Consider the following 23,768-nt stretch of genomic DNA (forward strand, 5'->3'; position numbering starts at 1 on the left):
GTTTATTCGCACAAACATATCGCTCGACGTGCGTTCAATATTATTCTTCGTACAAAAATTGACAAAACTTGTCAAGTACTAAATGCAACGCAAATATTTACAATCGACGTAATTATCTTGATCATTGATCGTAATCTAACGCGAAGAATTATAAAGCCGCGGATCTTCTCATTAAATTCTTCAGAATATTTGAATAAAGTTCTTTCGTGTCAATTAAAAGCGGGGATCAATACATCATCCCCGGGTGTGTAGCTCTCTGGAAAAATACGTTGGGATTCGCTGACAGAGTCGTATAGAGATTTCCAGCATCCTCCGGCCTCAAATACATACCGGTCGGTAGAACAAACGTCTCCATCGGCCCATGAACTTCTGAAAACGAAGAAGAGAAAACATATATATTATTTAATTAATACAAGGATTTCTATTTTAAAAATTACCAAATAATCAACTTCAAAAACAAAGACTTTTAATAAAAACAATTAAACTTGCATAGATCACATACATATATAAATCAATTTTTAATATAAAATCTATTTTACTAAACGAAAATATAAGAAATAACTGCCAAAATATCGATCTTCCCAATAAAAAAAAAATCTTGTATTCGTTATATAAATAAACTGCAAATGTTTAATAAAATACGACCAACGTAAAAGACTACAGCACAATTTATTAATGCGGTTTATCGGTGTCTGACATCGATAATAGTGTTCTACTTATGCGGCTGACCATAAACGTCATTTCATACTTCTCCAATAGCTCGTAATATGTCCCTCCCTGAGTATATAGTATAATAAATATTCTACATTTCTCGTTATGTATATATATATATATATATATATATATATATATATATATATACACACACATATATATCGCTATAATCCAAATAAAAAAGAAGATAAAAACAAATAAAACAAAGTCATTCATTCTGAAAGTTACTCATTTTAAAAGTATTTTAAAGTATCATTATCAAAGAATTCGCATCGTGATCGTATGGTTAATCCGTTGTCTCTTATGCGGTATTTTTAATCGTAGCTCTGTCTCATCAAAAGATTCATTATTTCGTCCTCTCCCTCCATCTCTCCTCACTCACGCCGCTCTCCCACTCGCCCGCTCCGCCCCGTTCCTTCACCTTTCCAAGCGAAAAAGAAAGAAAAAAAAGAAAACAAGAAAACGAAAAGCCATATAAAAACTCTGAAGTAGGTGCGAGAGGGGTTTGATGTGTTTAAGTGAATGGCCAAGGGGCTAGTGACCTTTAGCTCGTAATTTCCAGTATATTCCACGCCTTGCTCGTAATAATGAACATTACGGTAAAGAGAGACGTATCGCATTATGAAGCTTCGCGTTTGCGCTTTACGCTTTCAGCCTGAATAAAATACTTGAAACGTTGATGTAATTATTGACTAATCGAAAGAAAGATAACCATCAAGATATTTCCAAAATGAATTTTCATCGAACTTCCATACGTATATCTAAGTACGATAATAATTGTTTTGTTAACATTTTCATTTGCAACTTTCCTTTGATAAAATATTCATTCGAACTCGAGTACGAATTATCGAGTGTAATTCAAATTGGAAGATACGTTGATACGTGTACAAAATAATCATTCCTTTTTTTTAAGAGCGAAAGCGCAACTTGCATGCCGTTCGACGATGTCGTTCGTCCGATCTAACGGTACCCTTTTTCCCCTCTTCTACCTTTAAACGCCAAAGAAGTGCTTGACCCTCGTCTTGGAACTTTCTCTCTCTCTCTCTCTCTCTCTCTCTCTCTCTCTCTCTTTCCCCCTCTCTCTCTTTCTATCTATCTATCTACCTATCTATCTATCTATCTATCTACCTATCTCTTTTTCTCCTTTTTACTTCTCTCTCCTGCATCTCTAGCCATCGCACAAGATTTTTCTTCCCTTTCGTTTGATCCCTACGAGTTGAAGGTCGCGAGAAGTCAAGAGCGTAAACGAGGAACCAATTACGTTGAAGAAAAATGCACGGCAAGAAGAGGCGACATGTCGCCTTGAAGGCGTCGAGAGCGACTTTATTACACGTTACTACGCGTTGTAAATTTATCATAGAATTTTCTATCAAGCGAAAAATACCAAGAATGTCTGGGTTTAGATATTCGATAAATGATGAATCGAGAGAATCTTGATCGAAGGAGCGTCGAACGAGGAAGAAAGTTGACATGAAAAAAACGATGAAACGATCGTTTCCAATCGTTGTTGTAGAATTGAACGCACGACGACTTACCATCGGAATATATTGGACTTCCCCCGTGTCTGCAAGCACTGCAACCAGGTATTCCCGATGAGACCAGCGCGACACGATCTGCAGCGAAAACGTGTGAAAGTGATTCTCACAATTTTTTCCTTTCGAATGGATTACGTCCTTTCCGAATGCCCGTTAATTCGTGTGTACCTCGGAAATACCTAAGGTCTAAATTTACCGCGTAGAATCAGATATCGTAGGAGCGAATCGAAAGGAAACTCGTCGTCGTTGAGAAAGAAACGTAATCGCGTAACGAGCGTGCGTGCAAAACAAGAAGAGAAATTTAGGTAGGGTCGGGTGAAATCGTCGAAATTCGTCTATTCCAACGTACCAGCGCTGTGATAGTGCATCTTCCTCTTCAAGGACGTCTCGGCAGGTTTAAAATGGAAAAAGGAAGGAGAGTAGCCGCTGCCAGGTAGAGAGCTGAGTGCGTCATCGCGATCTCGAATGACGGTTGTGGGTCCTTCACGACCAAGGGCGGCCAATTGTCGACCCTTCGGCAGGAACATCGTCAAAAAGACGAGGAACGAAGTAGTAAGGAGGCCATAGGCCAGCCACGCCTCCTTATCGCTCTCGGAGGACGCTACTGTAGAACCAATTGCGCTTGATATCCAAATGGGCAATGAGAGACCAACGGCGAGTCCAATAAAAGCAGCTTCTCTGTTATTATCGCGTACGCCACGTGCTCGAACGGCTAAACAGGCAACCGCTACTAAGAGTATCCCTGGGTATCTAAAATAAAAAATGCGAGAAATGAAAGATCAATAATTTTTTCCCGTAATATTCATCATTTCTAAACTATGTCACGTATGTATCTGCCCAAAAGTTACATTTCAAAAGTTTACCCTAGGGAAGCCACTGTCTGTCCGAGGGGAGTTTTGCAACCCAATAGCGGACCATTCTGATCCATATTTTGAACTTGTATCACCGCGGGTGGTTCCCCGTAAAACCATTGGCCGACGATAGCTACTTGTACCAGTACAGCGAATACCAGTACTAAAGCCTGCGATAAGTAAAAAAAATTATTCAAGTATATATGTACATATCAATATATATATATATATATATATATATATATATATATATATATATGCATATATGTAAATACATATACTTTCTAATCTGTCAATGATAGTTACATGTTGCTTTCGCGCGAATAGTCGTGTACCATCGGCATCCTGATCGTTGGCACAGACCGAACGTTAAAAATTCCGAGTATTCACGGTCTAAGTCGTCCCACGAGTTTCTATACACTAACTCACTATTGTGTATACGTGTCGCCTTTACACGACTACAAACAAGCTTTTCATTCATATCGAACGCTCGCGTGATCGCTTTACCGCAGATCGAGAAACAAGACCGGATCTCTTTGGTATTCTTAGATATAAAAACGTTACTCGAAACCGCGATGACAAATTATATCTTTACCAACAGAATCAAATTTGCATTTATGTAGAAAATGGAACTACGTACGCGAATTTCTCTGCCCCGTTTGAATCTTTGGAAACTGAATTTTTCAAAATATTCTTCGATATGTATACTCATTAATAATTAGTACTAACTTGATAAGGTGCTGGTAAATAGACACCACTGTTCAATGAAAGAAGGAAAACGCATTTGACGAGAAGGGCCGCAAATACGAGGGCCGCTGGTAAACCGACTAGTCTGAAGGCTGCACAAGAGAGAGGATTTTGGCTGAGGGAAGCTGCAGCTGAGAGTCCAGCCAAAAGAAAGAGACCAAGTAAAAGAGCTTGGCCTAGGAACAAGTGACGTCTGTTTGGAGCTGCTGCTCTTGCCTGAAATACATCGTAAACATATTATTTTCATGACGAATATATTTTTATAAAGAGAGAGAGAGAGAGAGAGAGAGAGGAAGGAGGGGAGAGAGAAGGAGAGAAAGAAAGAAAAAAATCCTTTTTGTTAAATCGATCGTTACATCATTCCTTTATCATCGATCTCAATTTGATACTCGAAGCATTATGCGTGATTCCGAGTAAAATAACGAATATGAAACAAGTAGCCACCGTCTTGCTCCAGATTCTATGCAGAGGAACGCGTCTTAATCGTAAGCAAATTAAATCAGATCGCTTTCCCGATGAGAGTACATTAATTTCTCTAATTATAATAAAGAGACTAGATAAGTATATTATAGATAAATACATATAGATATATACATATATGTACATATATATAAATACGTTATATACATACAATTATATTATTGCTCGTTGAAACCGAACGAGTAACCGTAAAAGTGCGAGCGTAATCGACAACTTCCTCTAACGACAAGAACGGTAACGAGATAGTAATGGTATGATAATAATAGAGCGTCTACGTCTCACGCGTGTGATAGCGAACAAACTCGTTTTACTATCACGGCCTTTCCCGACTAGTTTGCTCGTGGCCCAATGGAGCGTGGCAATACGCAACCTAGACGAGACACGTCGTGCGGAGAAACGTTGAACAAACTAGGCCTAGGTCTCGGCGAAATTCTCTTAGATTATCGGAGCTTGTCGAAGAAATTCAATTGAAAATAATATATTACAACTATGGTTTAGGATCAATGGAAAATCTCGGTCAGAATCTTACCTCTCTAGAACTCGATGTTCTTTCGTCTATATCCGAGGATGATTTAAAAGGATAAATACCGATATTTATTTAATTACTTTAAATTACAAAAAAGGAAAATAAACGCTGTGGGATATTAAAATATTAATTTGATTTTCTGTCTGGAGCATTGACCAACCTTGAGGAGTACGAAAACCTCGAAACCAGCCATGAGAAGCATCGCTGCGGCACTTAGGGCTGCAAGGGGAAGAGCCCAAGGTCGTTGTCTGAGAAGGAAACGCGAGCTCGGCAGTCTGGTAGATTCGGTTTCGCGTTCTTGGCCCTTCCTCGTTGGCATTCTGAAGACGGATACAGTCCTGTTCGGTGCCGGCACGCTGATAACGCTAGCCACGCTCGCCAAACCATTTCTATCGGCCGTATCCTCCGACGGCACCAGGAAGAACTCCGTTGATAATTCGTAGTCCTTCGAATAAGTAGGACTACGAATAGCCTCGGCAGGACCGAGCCAGCTCGCCGTGGCGCATGACAAAAAAATTGGACTTAGCCTCATGTCGAGACAAATCCGTGTGTCGTCACCGCTTCGTGTATCTTCTCCTACGCACTCGCATCCTTACGTGTAAAGGATCGCCTTTTCTTTCCTCAGGATCTTTTCTTCTCCGATTTCTGTAAATAATCAGAATCAGAACTGACATACTTTCCTTTTCTATTTTTTCTGTCTTTCTTTTCATTTTCTCATCGAACTGACGTTCTCGTTACGACTTTGAGACGATGATCGTTTACACGAGGAACGTTGTTTTTCTTAATAAGCACAAATGGCAAAGCACGTGCCTCATAACACCGATGAATAACCCAATGAAATTAGCGTTCGACATGCTTGTTACCTTAAGCCTTAAATCTTCTATAATTTATGAGCCAGGGTACGAATAAACGTGCTTTCACGATAAATACTTAAACGCACGCTATCGCTAAGGATGGATGCGTTGCAATAACCGGGTCACGATGATAAGACGACAGGAAAGAGATCACGGGATAGAGATCTGAAAGACCTATCAGCGAGCCGTAAAAAAGTACATACGCGGGAACGTTCAACGATCTTTAAAGGCGATAATCGTCGAACAAGTTCGAACGTAACTAGACTGGAGCGAAGTCAAGGAAATAAAAAAAAAAGTTAAGGGAAAAGTTGAAACTGCGTGCAGATATCGTGAAACGTTATTCTCGATTGCGATTGAAAGAAAATAACGAAGGTATAATTAATTGAATTTATTTTTTAAATGATATTTAACCTCTCTCTCTCTCTCTCTCTCTCTCTCTCTCTCTCTCTCTCTCTCTCTCTCTCTTCCTTTTTTCTCTCTTCGTCTTTGCCTCTCTCAGACCCCTCTCCTCATCTTTCGCAAAGAACGTGAAGAAACTTCCACGTGCATCCTCCTTCTTCGTCACTTTTCAACTTGAAACCATCCTTTTTCGAACCTTCCCGCGCCTTTTTTCCGACGAATATTGAAAAACCACGCGAAGATGAAAATCTGCCCTTGTTATCGACCGAATTAAACAAAATTTTAATTGATACTTTTACATCGGTCGGAGAATACTCGTCGTATTTGATAAAGAATTATGGAGCATGGAGGAGCTCGAGGTGCACGTTGCGAGAGGCACGTTCCTACTAAACCGCGAAGAACTCTCGAGGGCGAAACTGGAAGCGGACTAGAGTTCCGTCCTGCGGAGGTGAAGCCTATCCGTTACAGAGGAACCAGGGAGATGGTGATGACGATGGCATGGCGATGGTGGAGGTGATGGTGGTGGTGGTAGTGCTGGTGTGGTGATGGTCGTGCCGCGGACCAGGATCGGATACTACGAATCTGAAAAGAAATACAGAAGGTAAGACTACAGAAACATACAATACATTTTTAATACGTTATTTTTAGCACGATATTTTTATTTTTATTTATTTATTTATTTATTTATTTATTTTTTTCTTTTTTGACGAACGCTTCATTTAAACGAAATTATCAGGCCAGTTCGATGGACTTTCTCAAGAGAACTCGATCTTCTGTTTCTTTTTTACACATTTGTGTATATTTTTAAAGATCCAAGAAGATGATGCTTGTACATCGTTTAAGATCGATTAGGACTTCTTTTCTTTTTTTTTTTCTCTAATTAAAAATTATGTACACGTATTTACTTTCACTGAAAGCACTCGGATCAGCTGCGTCCCTGTAAAGAAAAGAGAGAATACTGTGCGAGGAATAAAGGAGCGTAAGAGAAAGAGAGACATAGTAGGAGAAAGAGAGCGAGAGGAGTTGGTCCTCCGATGTCGAGGACCGGACTCCGGCGATGCATTTACATATCGGACGTGTAATAACCTCGAAAAAGTATTAACAATGGCCAAAGGTTCGTCTCGGCTCGAAGCAAGAAACGAAGAAGAAGAAGAAGAAGAAGAAGAAAGAAGGAGAAACGAAGAGTAGGAGGAGGAGAAGGACGGAGAACGATCGAAGTTGCGTTTAACGAACTCTGTAACTTCGAACGACGGCGTGGACAGTCGAAATTCCATCGCAAAAAGTTGACGGGACGTCTTATTAGACGTTCTTTCAATAATCGTAGACGAGGTATCATTGAAAAAAAAAAAAAACGAAAAGAAAAAAGAAGTAATAAAAAAAGTAAATAATTAAAATTACATTTTGACAATTTCAAAGAACATTTCCAGAAGCAATTTCAAGGTTGATCTTTTTACTCACATTTTACTACATTTTTATTAGAACGTGAAAAGTCATTAATTCTTTTCGTCATTTCGAATACTCTTTCCTAGTTATCTTTTTCTTCGTCAAATAAATCGCTCTGCATGCGATCTTTTTGATCCAAAGGAAAAAAAAACAAACAAACAAAAATGAAATGAAGAAACGAGTGTTACGTCTTTTGACGATTCCCTTTGAGGTCATATCTCGAAGATACGACATAGCGGTACGTTTCCTTTCATTCTCGTAACAAACTTATATGTATGCTAGAGTCGATATATGTACGTGGGTGCGTTCACGTCATAGATCGACGATCTTACTCGTACGTAAGGAGACATTCGGTAGCTCTGCCGATCGAACCCTGCACTCCGGAGTTCGACGAACCCTTTGTCTCGAAAACCGGACAAACCGTTTGCACATCGGTGCGGGTCTCGACTTCGTGATACCATGGTACAGGGTGTTTCAAAGCTCGAAAATTGCATACATATATTTTGATAAATTTAATAATGTCTTTTGACCAGAATTAAAGGGCTACACATATCTTTCTTCTCAAAATGTCCTTGAGAATAATTTTTAAAAATAAGATTTACATTAAAATTATTCTTTTTTTCTCTCTCTCTTTCTCTTTTAACGAATCGAGGATTATAATATTACAATTAAAAACATTGTTATCAAGTATGTAATCCAAAAACAGGACGTTGAAAATATTTAAACGAATTATTCAATATCCAAAAACTATCCCTTCGAGAATATACAATAATTTCGAAGAGCAATGCGAAGCCACACCCGGTCACTTTCTCCACCAAAGCCAAAGTCATTCTTGTACCGTATAGTACCGTGCTTAATGACGCAAGCTACCCACGCGATCTAATGTAAGGTACGGTAAATCGTTTCCCTTTCACGTCGACGTAAAAAGAAAAAATTTAGACGTAAGCTTTGCAACCTTCGAGATAAGTTTGATTTGATTCAAGAAATTTAGGATTTCCGTTTATTCTTATATGTCCTTGAATAATTGAAAAGAAATTGACAATGTAAAAACAAATTGATTCTTATTCGTGTTTTACGAAAACGAATATATATATATATATATATATATATATATATATATATATATATATGTATGTATGTATGTATGTATGTATGTATGTATATCCTTTGCATAAGAAAACGGTTGAAAAATTATTATATTCTTAATAATATAATAAATGAGGAATGTATCGAATTGAAAATATTTTCAATAGAATGAGTTTGGTCGGTATGTCGGCACAAATTATTCTCTTTTTTCATTCTCGCGTGAAATTCCACGGAGCTGGTACGCAAAGCCGAAAACTCGATGGTTGTACACCAAATCTCCAAGTTGCGCCATGGTATTGGGGACCGGCGAGCTCGATGCTTGAGAGAGAGAGAAGAGCATTCGCTTGTAACCGGTTTCGACGAACTAAAGCTAAATAAAGTCATGTATGTACCAGGACGAACGGAGAATATCGTCGTACCAATAATTCTGATCTCGAAAAACAATGATAGATTTACAAGTCGAACGAAAATCCAGCAGACTATTCCGCAAGTTTCGAACTCAGTATTACTTTGTTGATATTGAGAAGAGTTAAGCTGCCGAGTCTTGTCACGAAAATTTTTTAATTGCTATAATACTAAAATGAAAAGTGTCAAAATTATGAAAATAAATATTTTTATATAAATAAATGAGATTTTGGGATTCATCGTGATAAAAATCTATATGCCTAATTTCAAGATAAAAAGAAAAAAAAGAAAAATACGAACCTTGCATATATTATTTTTATTCTTGAAACTCTGAGACTCCCTTTGCTCCTTTTGTCTTTTTGCTTCATCGACCGCGATACGTTGATAAGTCGACCCTTCTACGGCGATTCATTTGAATATAAATCCGGTTGTCTGCACTCGGCGTAAGGTACATGTGCGCAAAGGGCGAAGGGAGAAGAGTTGGAAGGAGATAGGAGCTAACCCTGTAAAGAGAGAAAGAGAGAGAAAGAGAAAGAGAGAGAGAAGGAGAAATAGAAGAAGACGAACGTGTACACGTATGAGTGAGAAAGAGAGAGAGAGAGAGAGATACACCTTTTTTTTCCTTGTTTATTGTAACCACAAACTGCGGCGGTCGGTCACGCAGGATATTTTTTCTTATCCTTATTTCAAGGGTTCGTCCTCTTGCGCGATCTTTATTTTTCTCTTTTTTTGCTTTCCGTTGACAGAACACATTCCTCTACAAAAAATAAAATGAAATTAATAAAACGAAATTAAAAAAAAAAAAGAAAAAAAAGAAAAAGAAAAGGAAAACGTACGTTCTATTCTGGTTATTTAAAAATTCCAAGAAAAATGTAACATAACTCGTCCATGAGACATCATCTTCGTTGACGAGTTCGGCCATTAAAGGGCAAAAGCTTAAACGCGAATGATCGAAGGAAAGCCTTTTCCAACGAGCGAGCAAGGCGAAGGCGTAGACACATACGGTACGCCGAACGTTTATGTTCGGTCGACGTTATACACAGAATATACGTGAGGTCCCTCCATACTTCACGTACGTTTCGTATACGCTTATAAACCACTTCGCGAAAGTCCACGTGTGCTCACGATGGAGTAACGATATTTATTATATGTCGGCTATGAGTTATGGGCAGTTAACTTCGCCTTCGTGACGGGGCCCTCCCCGCATAGTACCATGTGTACTATGCATCCAAGGACCATCTACGTCTTCGCTCTTAAGAATAACGAAAAGAATCTTTTACCTGTGGTCCTACTCCTTCAAATTTATTCCTAGTTAAGTTAAATACAGAAACTTATTTCAAGGGAGTTTCGTTATCCCAAAGAAGATTCATCTTTAATATCGATCTGTTCTTCTTAGGGTACACGTTTCGAACATAATTAATGATTTCTTTTAAAAAAGAAAAAAAAATTAAAGATTTGTTAAAGAAAGAAATTAATCAATATGTAATACTACGTTACGTAAGAAGTATCTAATAAATTTATAAACTCACGGAAGTTGAAACCAAACAGAACGACGAGTCTATCTTCTAAATGAAAAACGAGACTCCAAGAGCTTCGTAGTTGATAAATGCAATGTGTGCCGGCTTCCGTGATGCGAAAGTTTTCTTAGCGCGCTTATATCTTCGCTTCGTGGGAAACGTGAGAACGTTAAATGAACAAAATAGCTAGTTAACAGTACAACCGATGAATTTGCATACCCGAGGAAAAAGATCTTTATCCTGTCGCATGCTTCGAGCTTCTACTTTTTCTTCGTCTTCTTCTTCTTTTTGAGATCCTAATTATGTACTTCCTTTTAAAATTTTCCGCATGAAACCGGTACATTTATTATAATAACTGGCGACAAACGAATTTCAAAGGATTAGAGCTCCTAAAACTAATATGTTTTTAACATTATATTACACATGTCACACCTTTATGTAAAATAACCGGTATAATCTAAATAATGACGTATTCGGCATGGTATTACTTAAAAAACAAGTTAGTTCATTCGTGATAAGCAGAAACGAGTTTTCTACCAATGCCAAAGAAAAATAGTATGTCTTAGGAATTCAGTAGAAATGGAGCGACTGAGCGAACTTGATCGTGCAATTTTAAACATATTATTTGATCCATTGCAAACGCATGGATCGATTGATTTTTCAGGAAACAAAGATCTTGGTACATAATTTTTTTTGTTTCTCTTTAAATGTCGCACTTCTTACGATTCCTTATGTATTTTTTCAGATGCATTGAACGAAGACAAAACGGATGCTTTACCCGAGGACATTTTGAATGTCATAAAACTGGCTATATCTCACGCAGAGTTCGACAATTTTAATGAATGTTTTCGTTTATTTGAGGAAGCTTTGAAGAAAGCACCTTCTTCTCCATCCATTTTGAATGATAGAGCGCAAGCATTACGTTTAGCTGGTCGTGATAATGGTAATGTAGTAATTTATTATTATTTAACATAAAAAAAGTTCAATATACAAAGACACATTATGATAAAACGATATTGCGCACAATTATTGATAAAAAAAAAGTAATTGCGAATGATGAAACGTATGGTGTAATATTTGGAATTTATACCTTCTATAGAAGCATTAGAGGATCTGAACATGGCAGTTGAACTTAGCCAAGGAAAAGGAAAAGCAGGCATTCAGGCGCTTTGCCAACGTGGAATATTGTATCGTTACATGAAGGAGGATCAAAAAGCTAAGGAAGATTTTACGCTGGCAGCCGAAGCTGGTTCCAGCTTCGCCAAATCGCAGCTCGTTTCTCTAAATCCTTATGCAGCTATGTGTAACACTATGTTGCGACAAATTATTCAGAAATCCACTCATCCTTGAAGATATCGTCGCTAATTCTGTTAACAGTAGGATCACATCTGTGGAAACGTCGTATTAAGTGAGAAATGATGTATAAAGATTAATTGTATAAAGATTAAATTGTATAAAGATTTTAAATGAAATTAAATCTTCTATTTTCAAACTCAATCGTTGTCATGATCAATCGTTATCAATGTGATACTTCATTGTTATCCTTTATTTAAATATAGATTTATGAATCCTGTGCCTACAATGATCCAATTGATATATCCACGTTAATAATAATGATTACACAAAATAATTATCATTGGAATCCTGAATAAAAATATAAATTACATTTTATCTTATTAAACGTGCAATATACGCACCTTCAAAAATGTCAATTCTACTAGAAGAAATCGCGGATATTTTCGATGAATGATTATGAAAATATCAGAGTCCCACGTACTAGAGTTTCATTCTTCCAACTATTGTATTTTATGAAATAGAAAGGTACAACAGTAAAGAAGAAAATTTATTGCATTCCTTTTAATCCAATATTTTCAATTATCGATTAAGTACTTCTAATAACGTAGTAAAACACGTTTATAACACGTGTCACTTTTTATAACTTACAAACAATATATATATAAAGAAAGTTAAATCATCGCGAGAAAGCGATATAATATTCTGATATTACATATTCCATCCTATCATCAACAATAAATTCTCTTCGTACAAAATGCAGACAAATTTTTTATTTGTCCATCTGCAATATCCTAAATGCATAAAATGCAGAATTTCTGGTACAAGTATATCCGTCTGATATTTTTTTGTTTTTTATCTATTAAGAAATGGATTGTACACCAGAAGATATTTTTACTATTTCCATAGTACTTTGACATTAATACCTATTCCCCTTTTACCAAATTAATTATAATAATCTGATAATTTGACAGTTATGCATTAGTAATTTACATAAAAGCATGTGTCAATTTTAACGATTAATCATCGAATTGATTTTTACTTGTTCAAATGAACATGGAGATAATTAATGTCACAATATATGTTTTATACCATCACAAAATCACGGCCTGTATTTGATTTCTCACTTTCTGAACCTTCTTCACTACCCTCGGAACCTTCTGCTGATTCGCTAACAGAAACTTTCTTATTGTCTCCATTAGAAATCTCTTCAATTCTGCTTGTCTCATCCTTTGGTAATTCTTCCATATTAGATCTATCTTCCCTGTAAACAAAGATATAAATAGAAGTATTTTTGATATTCGGAATTATAAAACATCTTTTCTCTGTTCATTTACTTACGTAGATGTACTAGGTGCTTCTTCTGTATCAGAATCTTTGTCCTTCTTCTTTTTCTTTTTACTACCTCTTTTATCGCTTTCATTTGAGGCACCATAATATTCATACTAAAAAGTAATAAATTACCATATAATTATTTTACATTTCACAATTCTATAAGAAACGCTTAGCAAATAAAAATTTACCTGATATAATGGCCAGAATGATGCAAAGAAACCAACATCTGCTATCAAATTGGGTAATAACCAAAAATGACACCTGCCGAGAGTAGGTACCCAAAGAAGACAGAATACGATCATTCTAAGAATAGTTAATGCAAGGATGAATACAAGCAATCCAGCAGCAGCTACGCTTAAATAATATACTCCCTGACGAATGGTTAGGGGCCATAATGGGAATAAACAAAGTCCAATTGCTCCTAATACCACCAAAGTACCAAAAAACCAATAATACACCGGTATTGGTTCGTATATCCAAACGTAAGCATCGTTGCAATCTACGAAATATTGTTCCATATGCATTTCAAGTCGTACCTATAACAATAAAAAATAGGTCTATAAAAAAAGTATACGACATTTAAACGTTATCTAAGGATAATATCTCACTTTTGATTTCTTCTTGGTCTCCTTCCGTTCATCAGGTTTCTCTTCGTTATCCTTGTTTGTTACATCCTTGTTTTCCTTTGGATCTTCTTTTTCTTTTTCGTTAGACTTCTTTTCTTCCTTTGGTTCTTTAATTTTCTTCTTAATACCACGAATTTTACAAAGCTCCTCTTCAGAAATGACTACTTTTTTAGCTCTGTGAAAAAACTTGTGCCTCAACATCATGTCAAGAAACTTTGTAACTTGCTCTCGAGTCTCAAATCTAGTCTTGCTCCAGGGTGAGTTTTCCAATAGTGCATCGACTGCACGAGTACCAGTGAAGTATTCAACATTATGGTTTCTGTCAAATTTAGTCTTTTTGGAAGGTACATTGTTACGAATCCATTTGGCTACAGCATATTCTTCTTTTGATGGCTTATCCTGAGCAATTTCACTATCTAAACTTGAAATTTCCTATTTCAGAAATGAAACATATTTTTAATGTATACTAGCACTTAACAATTATTCACATTTGATATAAAAAATTAGCCAAAAAGGAAGATGATCAGATATTCCCAAATATTTGGAGAAGATAATTATAATTTTCTATATGCGTATATCAAAATATATATTTTACAACTAAAAGTCATAAAATCATGTACGAATTAAGACCATATGAAAATCGGCATAGGAAATATCGAGAGATGTATTTTATCTACGTCATCCGTTTCATACTGTTGAAGATTGAGAGGAAGACATCAATCGTGACACGTGTACTAAAGACGATATTTCAAAATAAGCACAGAAAAAAATATAAATGATAATGCAGATAATTCTAATCGAATAATGATCTATTGCGACATTGAAAACATATCGCAGCAAGCAATTCAATACGTGATGCTTACATCTTTGCGTTTTCTGCCTTTCCTGCGTTCCACCATGTTGTAAATCCAACTTTGCACTTGCGCATTTGAACTCGTTCCGTCACAGACGCTGTAGAAAAAAAGAGAAAATTGGAGGAAGTTCCTTCTACTTCGTTCAATTTAATATTTGTTCTACATCCATTTGATCGAACTATTAACGTTATTGACCTTCCAATAAAATAAATTTTTATGATGATGTATTACCTTAACTACTTGATATAAGACAGAAATTTGAATTATTTTTCATGCAAAATTATAAAACTATGATTACGATGAATTTAGCTGTAATAGATGTTTTTCAATTTTGATATGCTGACGTTTTTAAATTCATTGAACAAAGCTTTCTATGCCAAATTCTATACTTATTCAATGTTACGTCAGATGATTTTCAATTCTTCTATTTATAACCTATAGATCTGTATAGTTTTGTGCTTTAAAAACGTATAAGAGCAGAACAATCCTCTGTCTGGCCTTTAATCATAAGTATTTTTTCGAATAAATGTTACAACGTACGAGAAAACAAAATATTACCTATCAATTATTCAATTATTTGATCTCTTTCGTTGGGGAGAGAGGGAGAAAGAGATACGATTAAAATATAATTTTCTTCAAAAATAAAAACTGCCGTGATATCGTAAGAATAAAAACAAAATAAACATAACCATAGATTTTAATACCTTTTTTACATAAAAAAATAATGTTGTTTTTAATCAGAATTATCTAAACTATATTTAATATTAAAGAATATTTTGTGTGTATCATAATAAAATGGCTTCTCTTAATATAACATCACCAAATGCAAAAAGGTTTGTTTTTATATTCTTTTTTTTTTAATGTTGGTATAATGTTTTGTTAAAAGAAAACCTTTGAATCAAATTTTCTTTCAACTTTCAGATTTTCTCAAATCAGAAGTGCACGTCAAGCTAGTGTCATTGATATAGATATAGACATGTTCCTTAAAATTACTAATTATGAGGATACTGTCAAACAGCTCGATATCTATTATGGAATTGGTAAGAAAGTATTTAGATACTTATAGCGTTAATATATTTAATACGGTTTCTTCATATAACAGTTTTTCATTTTTTCTTCCATTAAGTAAAACGACAGTTACTTCGCTATCAAAGTTGTATAACTGGTTTATTTCCACAAATCACAACTGATAAAGTAATTGGAAGCATACGTGAAAGTATTTATTGTGCTGCTGCAATATGGAGTTTATATCAAGCTTATCGGTAAGCATTAATAAAATGCTTATTTACTTTATTTGCAAAATAATTCATATTATGTTATTTTACTCTATTACATAGACGTATAGACGATGACCGTGGAAAATCTTATGAACTTGGTCAGTCAGCAATAAAATGTATGAGAGGTATTTTAGAATGTTGGATGAAACAATCATCGAGAGTAGAATTATTCAAACGCAATCAATCAAATCGCTTTGCTCTGCATTGCAAGTTTCATTTAAATACTGGGGATGAAATCCTTCAAGATACAGATTATCATCATTTACAAGTAAATTTTTTATATTAATTTTATAAAAAGTATTATAAAAAAATTTTTTTTAATGGATATATATATTTTTTTTAGATTGACATTGTGTCTCTCTATTTAATATTTTTGGTACAAATGATTTCTTCAGGACTTCAAATTATATATACTCAAGATGAAGTAGCTTTTATACAAAATCTTGTATATTATGTAGAAAGAGCATATAGGACTCCAGATTTCGGAATGTGGGAACGTGGAAGTCGTTATAACGATGGGACTCCTGAAATACATGCAAGTTCCATTGGTATAGCAAAAAGTGCTTTAGAAGCTATAAATGGTTGTAATTTGTTTGGAGAAAAAGGTGCTTCCTGGTCTGTGATATATGTTGATATCGATGCTCATAATCGTAATCGTAGCATTTTTGAAACAATGTTGCCGCGAGAATCAAGTTCAAAGGTAGATCAAATACTTGAATGACGTAAAATATTTTCGTATTATTTATATCTTTTGATTTTCTATTTATAATTTTTTTTTCCAGAGTGTAGATGCAGCTTTGTTACCAACAATATCTTTCCCTGCTTTTGCTACACATGAAGAAGTATTATATAATGAAACTAAATTAAATATAATTCGTAGACTCAAAGGTAATTATGGATTTAAAAGATTTGGGCGAGATGGCTATAAAACAGTGTTAGAAGATAAACAACGTCGTTATTACAAATCTGGTGAAATCAAAGCAAGTAAAACATATATGTCACTTTTAATATTAACATTTTAATATAAAATTATAGTACAAGAAACAGTAAAGCATATCTGTTCAATAGGAATTCGATAATATTGAATGTGAGTGGCCGCTTTTTTATATTTTTATGATAATCGATGGTGTTTTTAAAACATTACCCGAACAAGTAGAAGAATATCAAAATTTATTGAAATGCAGAATATATAAAGATCTTCATGGAGGTATTTTTAAACAATATATATACATAAAAATAAATTAAAAAATTAGCTAACATACTATTTAATTCAAATAGATCCTGTAATACCTATGTACTATTATGTACCAGAAGAAAATTTAGAAAATGAAAGAAATGACCCTGGTAGTGTTTATCGTATACCTAGCGATGAAGGCAGAGGCTATAGGAATTCTACAGATGCAGATGCATCACCCATGTATCTATGGAATCAAGCAATGTTTATAATTGCACAGTTATTGACTGCTGGTTTATTACATATCAACGAATTAGATCCTATTCGTCGCTATTTGCCTTCGTACAATAGACCAAGAAGAGCTGGAAGATATTCTGCTTTTCAGGTAAGACATAACGTATGTTCAAAGACACACGTATGTTCAAAGAATAGCGATAATAATTCATAATAAAACACTTAATGTTACTTTCAATTGAGAGAGAAATTATATATATTATTTTCTTATATTTCATACAGGCAAAACCCACGATTGTAAGTAAATTAAATTGTATGCTTGCTGTTACATCACAGTAGAAACATTTTTTTTATTTTGCATTGTGTTTGGTATTATTAGAAATAATTTGATCTTTATGCTCAATATGATCTATTAAAAATGACACATATTTTGTTTTAATGCTATAGAATATGCATGTGTTTGTACACAAAAAATAACAAAAATTTCTATCATAAAACTATAATTGTTCTGCTATTTTTTATTTTCTTCATTTATAAATCGTCGGTAAATTAGCTTTTATGTATTTTTTTTAAATGTATTTTTTAAGTAGAATGTTTGAGAAAAACTTTATTTTGTATTAAGCTCTTTACAATGCTATTTACATATATCTTTTATATTACATATGTAATTATATAAATATATTGCACGATATATTTTCCAATAGATATATATTATTTTTTTCTTTAGGGTACTCATGCTGATCTTGTAGTACAAATTGTTCTAATTGCGGAATCTATGAGGCTACAAGCTATGATGGCAACATATGGTATTCAAACGCAAACTCCGCACGAAGTAGAACCAGTACAAATTTTATCTTCAACTCAATTAATAAAAGTTTATCAAAAGCTTGGAGTAAATAAGAAATTACATCTTCAAGGACGTCCAGTTAGACCTATTGGTTCTTTGGGTACAAGCAAAGTATGTATGATATACATTAAAGTAAAATATTTCTATGTCTAAATGGTACATATACAGGTGTATAGGGTGTGCGGTATGACGGTACTTTGTTATCCACTCATATTTGAAGTATCTCAATTTTATCTATACAGAGATATGGCTTTGTTAATTGATGATATTAAAACAGAACTTCAATTCGTCGGTAAATATTGGCGACTTTCTGGTCGTCCGACTGTATGTCTTCTAATAAGAGAAGAACATATGAGGTAACTATCAACACTAATAATTTTTACATAACAATATAATACAGTTTATATGTATATATACATACACACAAATAATTATAATCCTTTTTTTTTTTTTAATTTAGAGATCCACAATTTAAAGAAATGTTGGATTTATTTGCAATGTTAAAGAAAGGATATTGTGACAAAACAAAAGTACGCATTGGACGATTACAAAATTTAATTTCATCCTCTTGTATTGGTAATGTGTGAAATCTATTTTATATATTGCATACAATTGACATACCAGAAACATTAATCTTTTTTTTTTTTTTTTTATTTATAGAACATTTGGATTTTGTAAATTCTATGGAAACTGATCTTGAACTTACTCAATTCAAACAGTTGCAACACGACTATATTGGTTACCAAAGTCTCACAGATGTTCCAAGAGCTTTGACTTATTCTGAAGATATAAAAGATTATTCCGTATGTATATACAAACGATATTGATCTAATTATTATTTATTGCACTTATTACGTTTTCAGTATTTTATGCACGAGCCTTTGCACAATATATTAAATGAAATTCGTAATTGTGATGGATTATATGTAAAGTGTCAGCTCTATGGTGTTTTATTAAAGAGAGAGGGTATCAATTATGAGATTAATGGAACAACAGGTATATATTTGCATTTATATCTTTAGCAAATGATGCAAATCTATATAGATTTTATATAGAAACTGAGTATATAATATAATATAATTAAAAAAAGATAATTACAAATTTTATAGTTGGTGATCATTTAAGAACACTGTATCAACAAGCAGGATGTCTCAGATATTGGATGGCTGTTCGTTACTGTAGCAGTTTATTAAATCACACTGTTGATAGTATAAGTCCCTTTATTACTGGTGTACTTGTCAAAGGAAAACAAGTAATATCTGTTCTCGAATTATTAATCATTTAATATTATTAATTTTTCACACACAAATGTGTTTTTATTATCTAGATAACTGTTGGAGTTATTGGCTATGAAGAAACTGTATTTGATAAACCTATGACACCTGCAGAAATTCAATCTGTTATGTATTCTACAATACAACCCCACAATGTAATACAAGCTGTACTTCAACAAGAGGTATTATTGTATTGTGGTAGACTTATTGGGACAAATCCAGAAATGTTTAAAGGAATATTGAAAATTCGTATTGGGTATTTATACTGTTTAGTTTGTATAATTTCTACTATTATTATTGTGTGTAGTGTAATATAAATACGTATGTCATTTATATATGATTAGGTGGGTTTTGGAAGCAATGAAGCTTTATTTAGAAATGTTTGTAAAAAATCCTGAGCCAATTGAAAACTACAGTCCCTATCAAATTAGACAGTTCCTGATTAAAGTATTGACTGTTAAAAATTGGGCCAGTTCAGAAAAGTATACCAATGTGATTTTCTTACAAAATTTTTATGGAATTTCTCGATTGTAATTTTCTTCTTTTTTTTTTTTGTGATAGACTTACTGTACTCGGACGAAGGAAAATCGAAGGAAGTTTATGTAGAGTTCCTACACACTTTTATAATCAAGTATGGGAAGTTTTAATGCGTTGTCCTGGAGGTATATGTGTTAATGGACGCGAATTGCCTCAGCAGCCAACACTTTCGAATATGACACGATCAGAGTTAACTTTTGCTTTGCTCGTAGAATCTCTTCTTCATCACATGCAATTACCAGAATATCGCCAAATTATAGTAGAGGTAATATTTAATTGATCATAGATTTGCAGTTTGATTTATTTATTTTTTTTTTTTGTCCAGAAGCAAAAAAATAAACTACCATGTAAAAACTTTCAACCAACTCTAAAAATTAATATTATTTTAAATCTAATTTGTTACAGTTGCTTAATATAGTATCAACAATTTTGTTAAGAAATCCAGAGCTTAGTTTCCAAAAACAATTAAATCTAAATAAACTTGTTGAGGATAGCTTTGCTATGTATGCCAAGGTATGTACAAATTTTTGTTTTATTAAAAATCTCTCACTATACGTTATATTCATCGTGCGATGAATATATATTTTATCATATAAGAATATATAATATGTTTGATTAATATAGGATCAAAATTTAGAAAAAACAGACGACTTCACGCCATTCTTTTCTGCACATTATTCGGTAACTACTGGTTACCTGGCTAGAGCGGTCGTAAATAATGTTCTTACGATCGGTCGTGTAACTACTATTATGGATGCGAAAGAATTTCAATCTAACGAAATGTGCAAAATTACATAAATATACTTTCTAATCTACGTTCTAATAAGATATATTCTAATAGATTCAAAGTACAATATTTATGATGAAATAAATTTGAATTGAGAAATGTATATATATTTGTATATGGTACAAGAGATTGTGTACTCTTATTTATATATAGTTATCTCAGTAAAAATCCATTGCATATATCTTATTTTCTATACAAAATGTATAAAAAAGATCTGAGAATTTACCGTATCATTCTTCAACTCCTATATTTCAACTGTACAAGTGTGTTTAACTAATGACTCATCGCTTTGCAAAATTTGTATCCATTGCTCGACAAGAACGTTGTATATTGTTTATATTAGATTTAATTCTTGATGCAACTGTACCCACTTCAGCTGCAGCAACTAATTGTTTCCTATATTATAAAAATATATACGTCAAATAGATATATTCTAATATATAATTGTATAAAGAAAAAAAGATTAATATCCTACCTAATAAAATCTCTGTTATATATTTTTTCGTTTGATAATTCTTTCTTTTCTTCTTCATGATATTGTTTTATATTTCGTTCTCGTTCTTTATTTCGCCACGTTGCATTTGCCATCATTTCCTGTCTACGTTTTTCTTTTTCCTCTTCTGTAAGTTTCTTTTTTGGAATCCATTTCTGTTCAGTTCTCCTATCTTCATTAATCTTTTTTTGAGGTAAATTAAAAGAAGAGTGATGTGATTTTCTTTTATGGCTATCCTATAATATAGAAATATATAAGTATAAACAAATAATTTTTGTCAGAAATAATTATAAAAAATCATACATACATACATACATACATACATACATACATACATACATACATACATACATACATACATACATACATACATTTGTATACATTTGTATACATTTGTATACATTTGTATACATTTGTACGCACGTACGTACAAATTAGTATTAGAAATTACATACATCAAAATATTTTTCTATTGAAGGCCTTTCTTTATATCTCTTCTTATTGTTTTCATTATCTTTATAACTATTGTCTTCTCTATGCATTGTATTTCTCCTATACTGATATTCTCTTTCTTTTTTGGATGTTCTATCCGATTTTGTATATGTGTTGCTACTTCTATTAAGTAATTTTTTGTTATCTTCTTCATCACTTTTGTGTGTACTTGACTTTTTATGCTTTTCTTTTTTTTCATTATCTTTCTTTTTGTTCTTTTTCCTATGCATTGTTCCACTATCATTACTACTGCTTCTCTTTTTGTGACTTCGTTTTCTTTTTTTGCGTTTAACTAATTCATTAGTACTACTATTGTTACTGCTACTATCACTGTCACTATTATTGCTTTCACTATCGCTATCACTTTCACTGTTACTGTCACTCTCAGAATTACTACTAACTTTCTTAGACTTTTTCCTTTTTTTATGCTTAATTTTTTTCATAGATTTCATCAAATGTTTTTCGCTAATCTTATCTTTCAATTGTTTATATTTTGCAGCTAATAAATTATCTAATTCAGTTTCATCATCGCTATTATCTGTGCTATTTATTGATTTTTTCTTTTTGCTTTTTTTCTTTGTTTCCTTTTTCTTTGTTTGTTGCTCTAGCTGTAAGAAATGATATAATATATGATAATTATGAAAACAACAATTAGGCATTTAACAATATTTCTACTTACCAACTCTTTAATTTTTTTTAGCTTGACTGGATTTTTTAACAACAGACTTCTTGTTTCCATTTCTTTCTTTTTTATAGCATATAATGGATCTTCTTGCATCTTCCTTGCTAAATCAACTTGCTCATTTCCAGAAAAAAAACGTAAAGAAGGCGGAATACATTCTAAAATCATAAATTAACATTAATTAATAAGATCAAAAGTAATAGACCAGAAAACAAATGGATCATACAAACCATATTCCACGTGATTTTTTGGTGCACGATTTAAATCTGCATCTTTCTGTGCTTGTGCTACTTGTTCGAAAGATTTATCGATTGGACGACCAAGTAAATATTCTTCTCTATTTACCATTTCATTTGGTCCTTTGTACATCCAATCTAATTTCTTATCATCTTTTTTTTCTATAACACCTTGTTCCATAGCATATTTTGTCATGTCTTCTCGATCTCTTTCCATTGCTATTTCTCTTTTTAATTCTGCTATTCTTTTTTTCTCTTGATTCTTTTCTTGTTCGGCTTTCCATACTTTTTCCATATTTTTCATAGTAGATGGATGCCATGATTTCTTCAAATTCTAGGTTAATTTACGTGATTTAGTGATTATGAGATTGATATAAAATACGATATGTGATTACAATTGTTAATTAAACTTAAAATTGATTATTTACATACACGCATACAACGCTTAATCTAACTTTAAAAAAAGAAATAAAATATACATACCAGATCTCCACCACCCATTTTGTTTTTATTTTATTTGTAGCAACGACTTTTAAATGTACATTAAAATTATAAAATTCTTGATAGAAATTAACTATATATCACTGACACAAATAAAACAAGCGTTTTCTTAACCACACTCAACACCTACGAACTTCTACGTATCACGGATCATTATAGACTGTTATGGGTCATGAAAGTGATGGAGTAAATAAAGACGAGAAGTACACTATAAAATAAGTGGCTCCCCTCCTCACAGCGGCATTCCTACGAACTAAATCTCACTTACCGACTGATAAGTATGGTTTCGATATTATCGACCGAGGGGACGTAAACATAAGTATATAAGCCCGATTTAAAAGTCATGAAATGAATAAAGTAAAGAGAGCGCAAAATCGTAACTTTGGTAATATACGTATATTGAAAATGTGTCATATATTTAGCGGTTTTAATAAATATGTTAAATATGTTTAAAAATTAATTAATAATTTCATAAATTTTAAAAAGAATATTCTAAATTTGTCATTAAAATTTTATTCAGATTTTTCCAATATTAAAATGAATAGAACCATAAACTATAGAGATCAATG

The 23,768-nt window shown here is 33.3% G+C and overlaps 5 protein-coding genes across 15 annotated transcripts; 2 read left to right on the forward strand and 3 right to left on the reverse strand.

The window, feature by feature from the left end:
* Position 1: 1 nt before the first annotated feature.
* Positions 2 to 11,115, reverse strand: LOC127062946 (uncharacterized). 8 transcript variants are annotated; one of them, XM_050991984.1, is made up of 9 exons: positions 10,777 to 11,115; positions 9,877 to 10,292; positions 9,341 to 9,797; positions 5,014 to 6,688; positions 3,830 to 4,063; positions 3,113 to 3,270; positions 2,599 to 2,999; positions 2,250 to 2,327; positions 2 to 369 (listed from the first exon to the last, which is right to left on the reverse strand). In XM_050991984.1, exons 4-9 carry the CDS (start codon positions 5,383 to 5,385, stop codon positions 227 to 229), a joined length of 1,386 nt encoding a protein of 461 aa, XP_050847941.1. In that variant the 5' UTR covers positions 5,386 to 6,688; positions 9,341 to 9,797; positions 9,877 to 10,292; positions 10,777 to 11,115; the 3' UTR covers positions 2 to 226. The 8 variants fall into 8 exon arrangements, with proteins under 8 accessions (XP_050847941.1, XP_050847939.1, XP_050847937.1 ...); XM_050991982.1 differs by having other exon boundaries at positions 9,877 to 10,704; XM_050991980.1 differs by having other exon boundaries at positions 10,570 to 11,115.
* LOC127062960 (tetratricopeptide repeat protein 36) lies at positions 11,086 to 12,054 on the forward strand. The gene is made up of 3 exons (XM_050992016.1): positions 11,086 to 11,236; positions 11,303 to 11,500; positions 11,657 to 12,054. Exons 1-3 carry the CDS (start codon positions 11,137 to 11,139, stop codon positions 11,905 to 11,907), a joined length of 549 nt encoding a protein of 182 aa, XP_050847973.1. The 5' UTR covers positions 11,086 to 11,136; the 3' UTR covers positions 11,908 to 12,054.
* Positions 11,496 to 14,969, reverse strand: LOC127062952 (translocation protein SEC62). Of its 2 annotated transcripts, XM_050992001.1 has the most exons (7): positions 14,897 to 14,969; positions 14,675 to 14,762; positions 13,794 to 14,243; positions 13,374 to 13,721; positions 13,192 to 13,295; positions 12,943 to 13,114; positions 11,496 to 11,945 (listed from the first exon to the last, which is right to left on the reverse strand). In XM_050992001.1, the coding sequence occupies exons 2-7, from the start codon at positions 14,708 to 14,710 to the stop codon at positions 11,940 to 11,942; spliced, it is 1,116 nt and encodes a 371-aa protein (XP_050847958.1). In that variant the 5' UTR covers positions 14,711 to 14,762; positions 14,897 to 14,969; the 3' UTR covers positions 11,496 to 11,939. The 2 variants fall into 2 exon arrangements, with proteins under 2 accessions (XP_050847958.1, XP_050847956.1); XM_050991999.1 differs by lacking the exon at positions 11,496 to 11,945 and having other exon boundaries at positions 12,089 to 13,114; positions 14,897 to 14,957.
* A 150-nt stretch (positions 14,970 to 15,119) lies between these two features.
* Positions 15,120 to 21,292, forward strand: LOC127062932 (probable phosphorylase b kinase regulatory subunit beta). 3 transcript variants are annotated; one of them, XM_050991935.1, is made up of 21 exons: positions 15,120 to 15,326; positions 15,407 to 15,498; positions 15,587 to 15,705; positions 15,792 to 15,927; positions 16,003 to 16,210; positions 16,286 to 16,642; positions 16,725 to 16,922; positions 17,011 to 17,149; positions 17,221 to 17,501; positions 17,633 to 17,647; positions 18,078 to 18,308; positions 18,366 to 18,553; positions 18,658 to 18,773; positions 18,858 to 19,000; positions 19,061 to 19,193; positions 19,307 to 19,449; positions 19,525 to 19,727; positions 19,816 to 19,953; positions 20,033 to 20,273; positions 20,414 to 20,521; positions 20,633 to 21,292. In XM_050991935.1, the coding sequence occupies exons 2-21, from the start codon at positions 15,461 to 15,463 to the stop codon at positions 20,804 to 20,806; spliced, it is 3,309 nt and encodes a 1,102-aa protein (XP_050847892.1). In that variant the 5' UTR covers positions 15,120 to 15,326; positions 15,407 to 15,460; the 3' UTR covers positions 20,807 to 21,292. The 3 variants fall into 3 exon arrangements, with proteins under 3 accessions (XP_050847892.1, XP_050847893.1, XP_050847894.1); XM_050991937.1 differs by lacking the exon at positions 15,407 to 15,498 and having other exon boundaries at positions 15,121 to 15,326; XM_050991936.1 differs by lacking the exon at positions 17,633 to 17,647 and having other exon boundaries at positions 15,120 to 15,498.
* Positions 17,943 to 23,362, reverse strand: LOC127062943 (pre-mRNA-splicing factor CWC25 homolog). Its single transcript, XM_050991970.1, has 6 exons — positions 23,182 to 23,362; positions 22,693 to 23,032; positions 22,460 to 22,620; positions 21,744 to 22,388; positions 21,271 to 21,524; positions 17,943 to 21,191 (listed from the first exon to the last, which is right to left on the reverse strand). Exons 1-6 carry the CDS (start codon positions 23,197 to 23,199, stop codon positions 21,077 to 21,079), a joined length of 1,533 nt encoding a protein of 510 aa, XP_050847927.1. The 5' UTR covers positions 23,200 to 23,362; the 3' UTR covers positions 17,943 to 21,076.
* Positions 23,363 to 23,768: the final 406 nt, after the last annotated feature.

The sequence above is a fragment of the Vespula vulgaris genome, chromosome 4 (assembly GCF_905475345.1).
Source record: "Vespula vulgaris chromosome 4, iyVesVulg1.1, whole genome shotgun sequence".
Classification (NCBI taxonomy): domain Eukaryota; kingdom Metazoa; phylum Arthropoda; class Insecta; order Hymenoptera; family Vespidae; genus Vespula; species Vespula vulgaris.

Bases quoted from the DNA above. Each gene is read 5' to 3' on its own strand.
- LOC127062946 (XM_050991987.1), bottom strand. From the start codon at position 5,385: ATGAGGCTAAGTCCAATTTTTTTGTCATGCGCCACGGCGAGCTGGCTC. The intron at 4,064-5,013 runs GTTGGTCAATGC...GATGTATTTCAG, and splicing joins AGGTTTTCGTACTCCTCAAG to GCAAGAGCAGCAGCTCCAAA. The intron at 3,000-3,112 runs GTAAACTTTTGA...TTTTTATTTTAG, and splicing joins CAGACAGTGGCTTCCCTAGG to ATACCCAGGGATACTCTTAG.
- LOC127062960 (XM_050992016.1), top strand. From the start codon at position 11,137: ATGGAGCGACTGAGCGAACTTGATCGTGCAATTTTAAACATATTATTT. The intron at 11,237-11,302 runs GTACATAATTTT...GTATTTTTTCAG, and splicing joins TTCAGGAAACAAAGATCTTG to ATGCATTGAACGAAGACAAA. The intron at 11,501-11,656 runs GTAATGTAGTAA...TACCTTCTATAG, and splicing joins TTTAGCTGGTCGTGATAATG to AAGCATTAGAGGATCTGAAC.
- LOC127062952 (XM_050992001.1), bottom strand. From the start codon at position 14,710: ATGGTGGAACGCAGGAAAGGCAGAAAACGCAAAGAT. The intron at 13,722-13,793 runs GTGAGATATTAT...TTATTGTTATAG, and splicing joins AGACCAAGAAGAAATCAAAA to GTACGACTTGAAATGCATAT. The intron at 13,115-13,191 runs GTAAGTAAATGA...CTTTGTTTACAG, and splicing joins GAAGCACCTAGTACATCTAC to GGAAGATAGATCTAATATGG.
- LOC127062932 (XM_050991935.1), top strand. From the start codon at position 15,461: ATGGCTTCTCTTAATATAACATCACCAAATGCAAAAAG. The intron at 19,450-19,524 runs GTAATATCTGTT...TTTATTATCTAG, and splicing joins TACTTGTCAAAGGAAAACAA to ATAACTGTTGGAGTTATTGG. The intron at 19,728-19,815 runs GTATTTATACTG...ATATATGATTAG, and splicing joins ATATTGAAAATTCGTATTGG to GTGGGTTTTGGAAGCAATGA.
- LOC127062943 (XM_050991970.1), bottom strand. The intron at 22,621-22,692 runs GTTTGTATGATC...TTATGATTTTAG, and splicing joins AAAAAATCACGTGGAATATG to AATGTATTCCGCCTTCTTTA. The intron at 22,389-22,459 runs GTAAGTAGAAAT...CATTTCTTACAG, and splicing joins TAAAAAAAATTAAAGAGTTG to CTAGAGCAACAAACAAAGAA.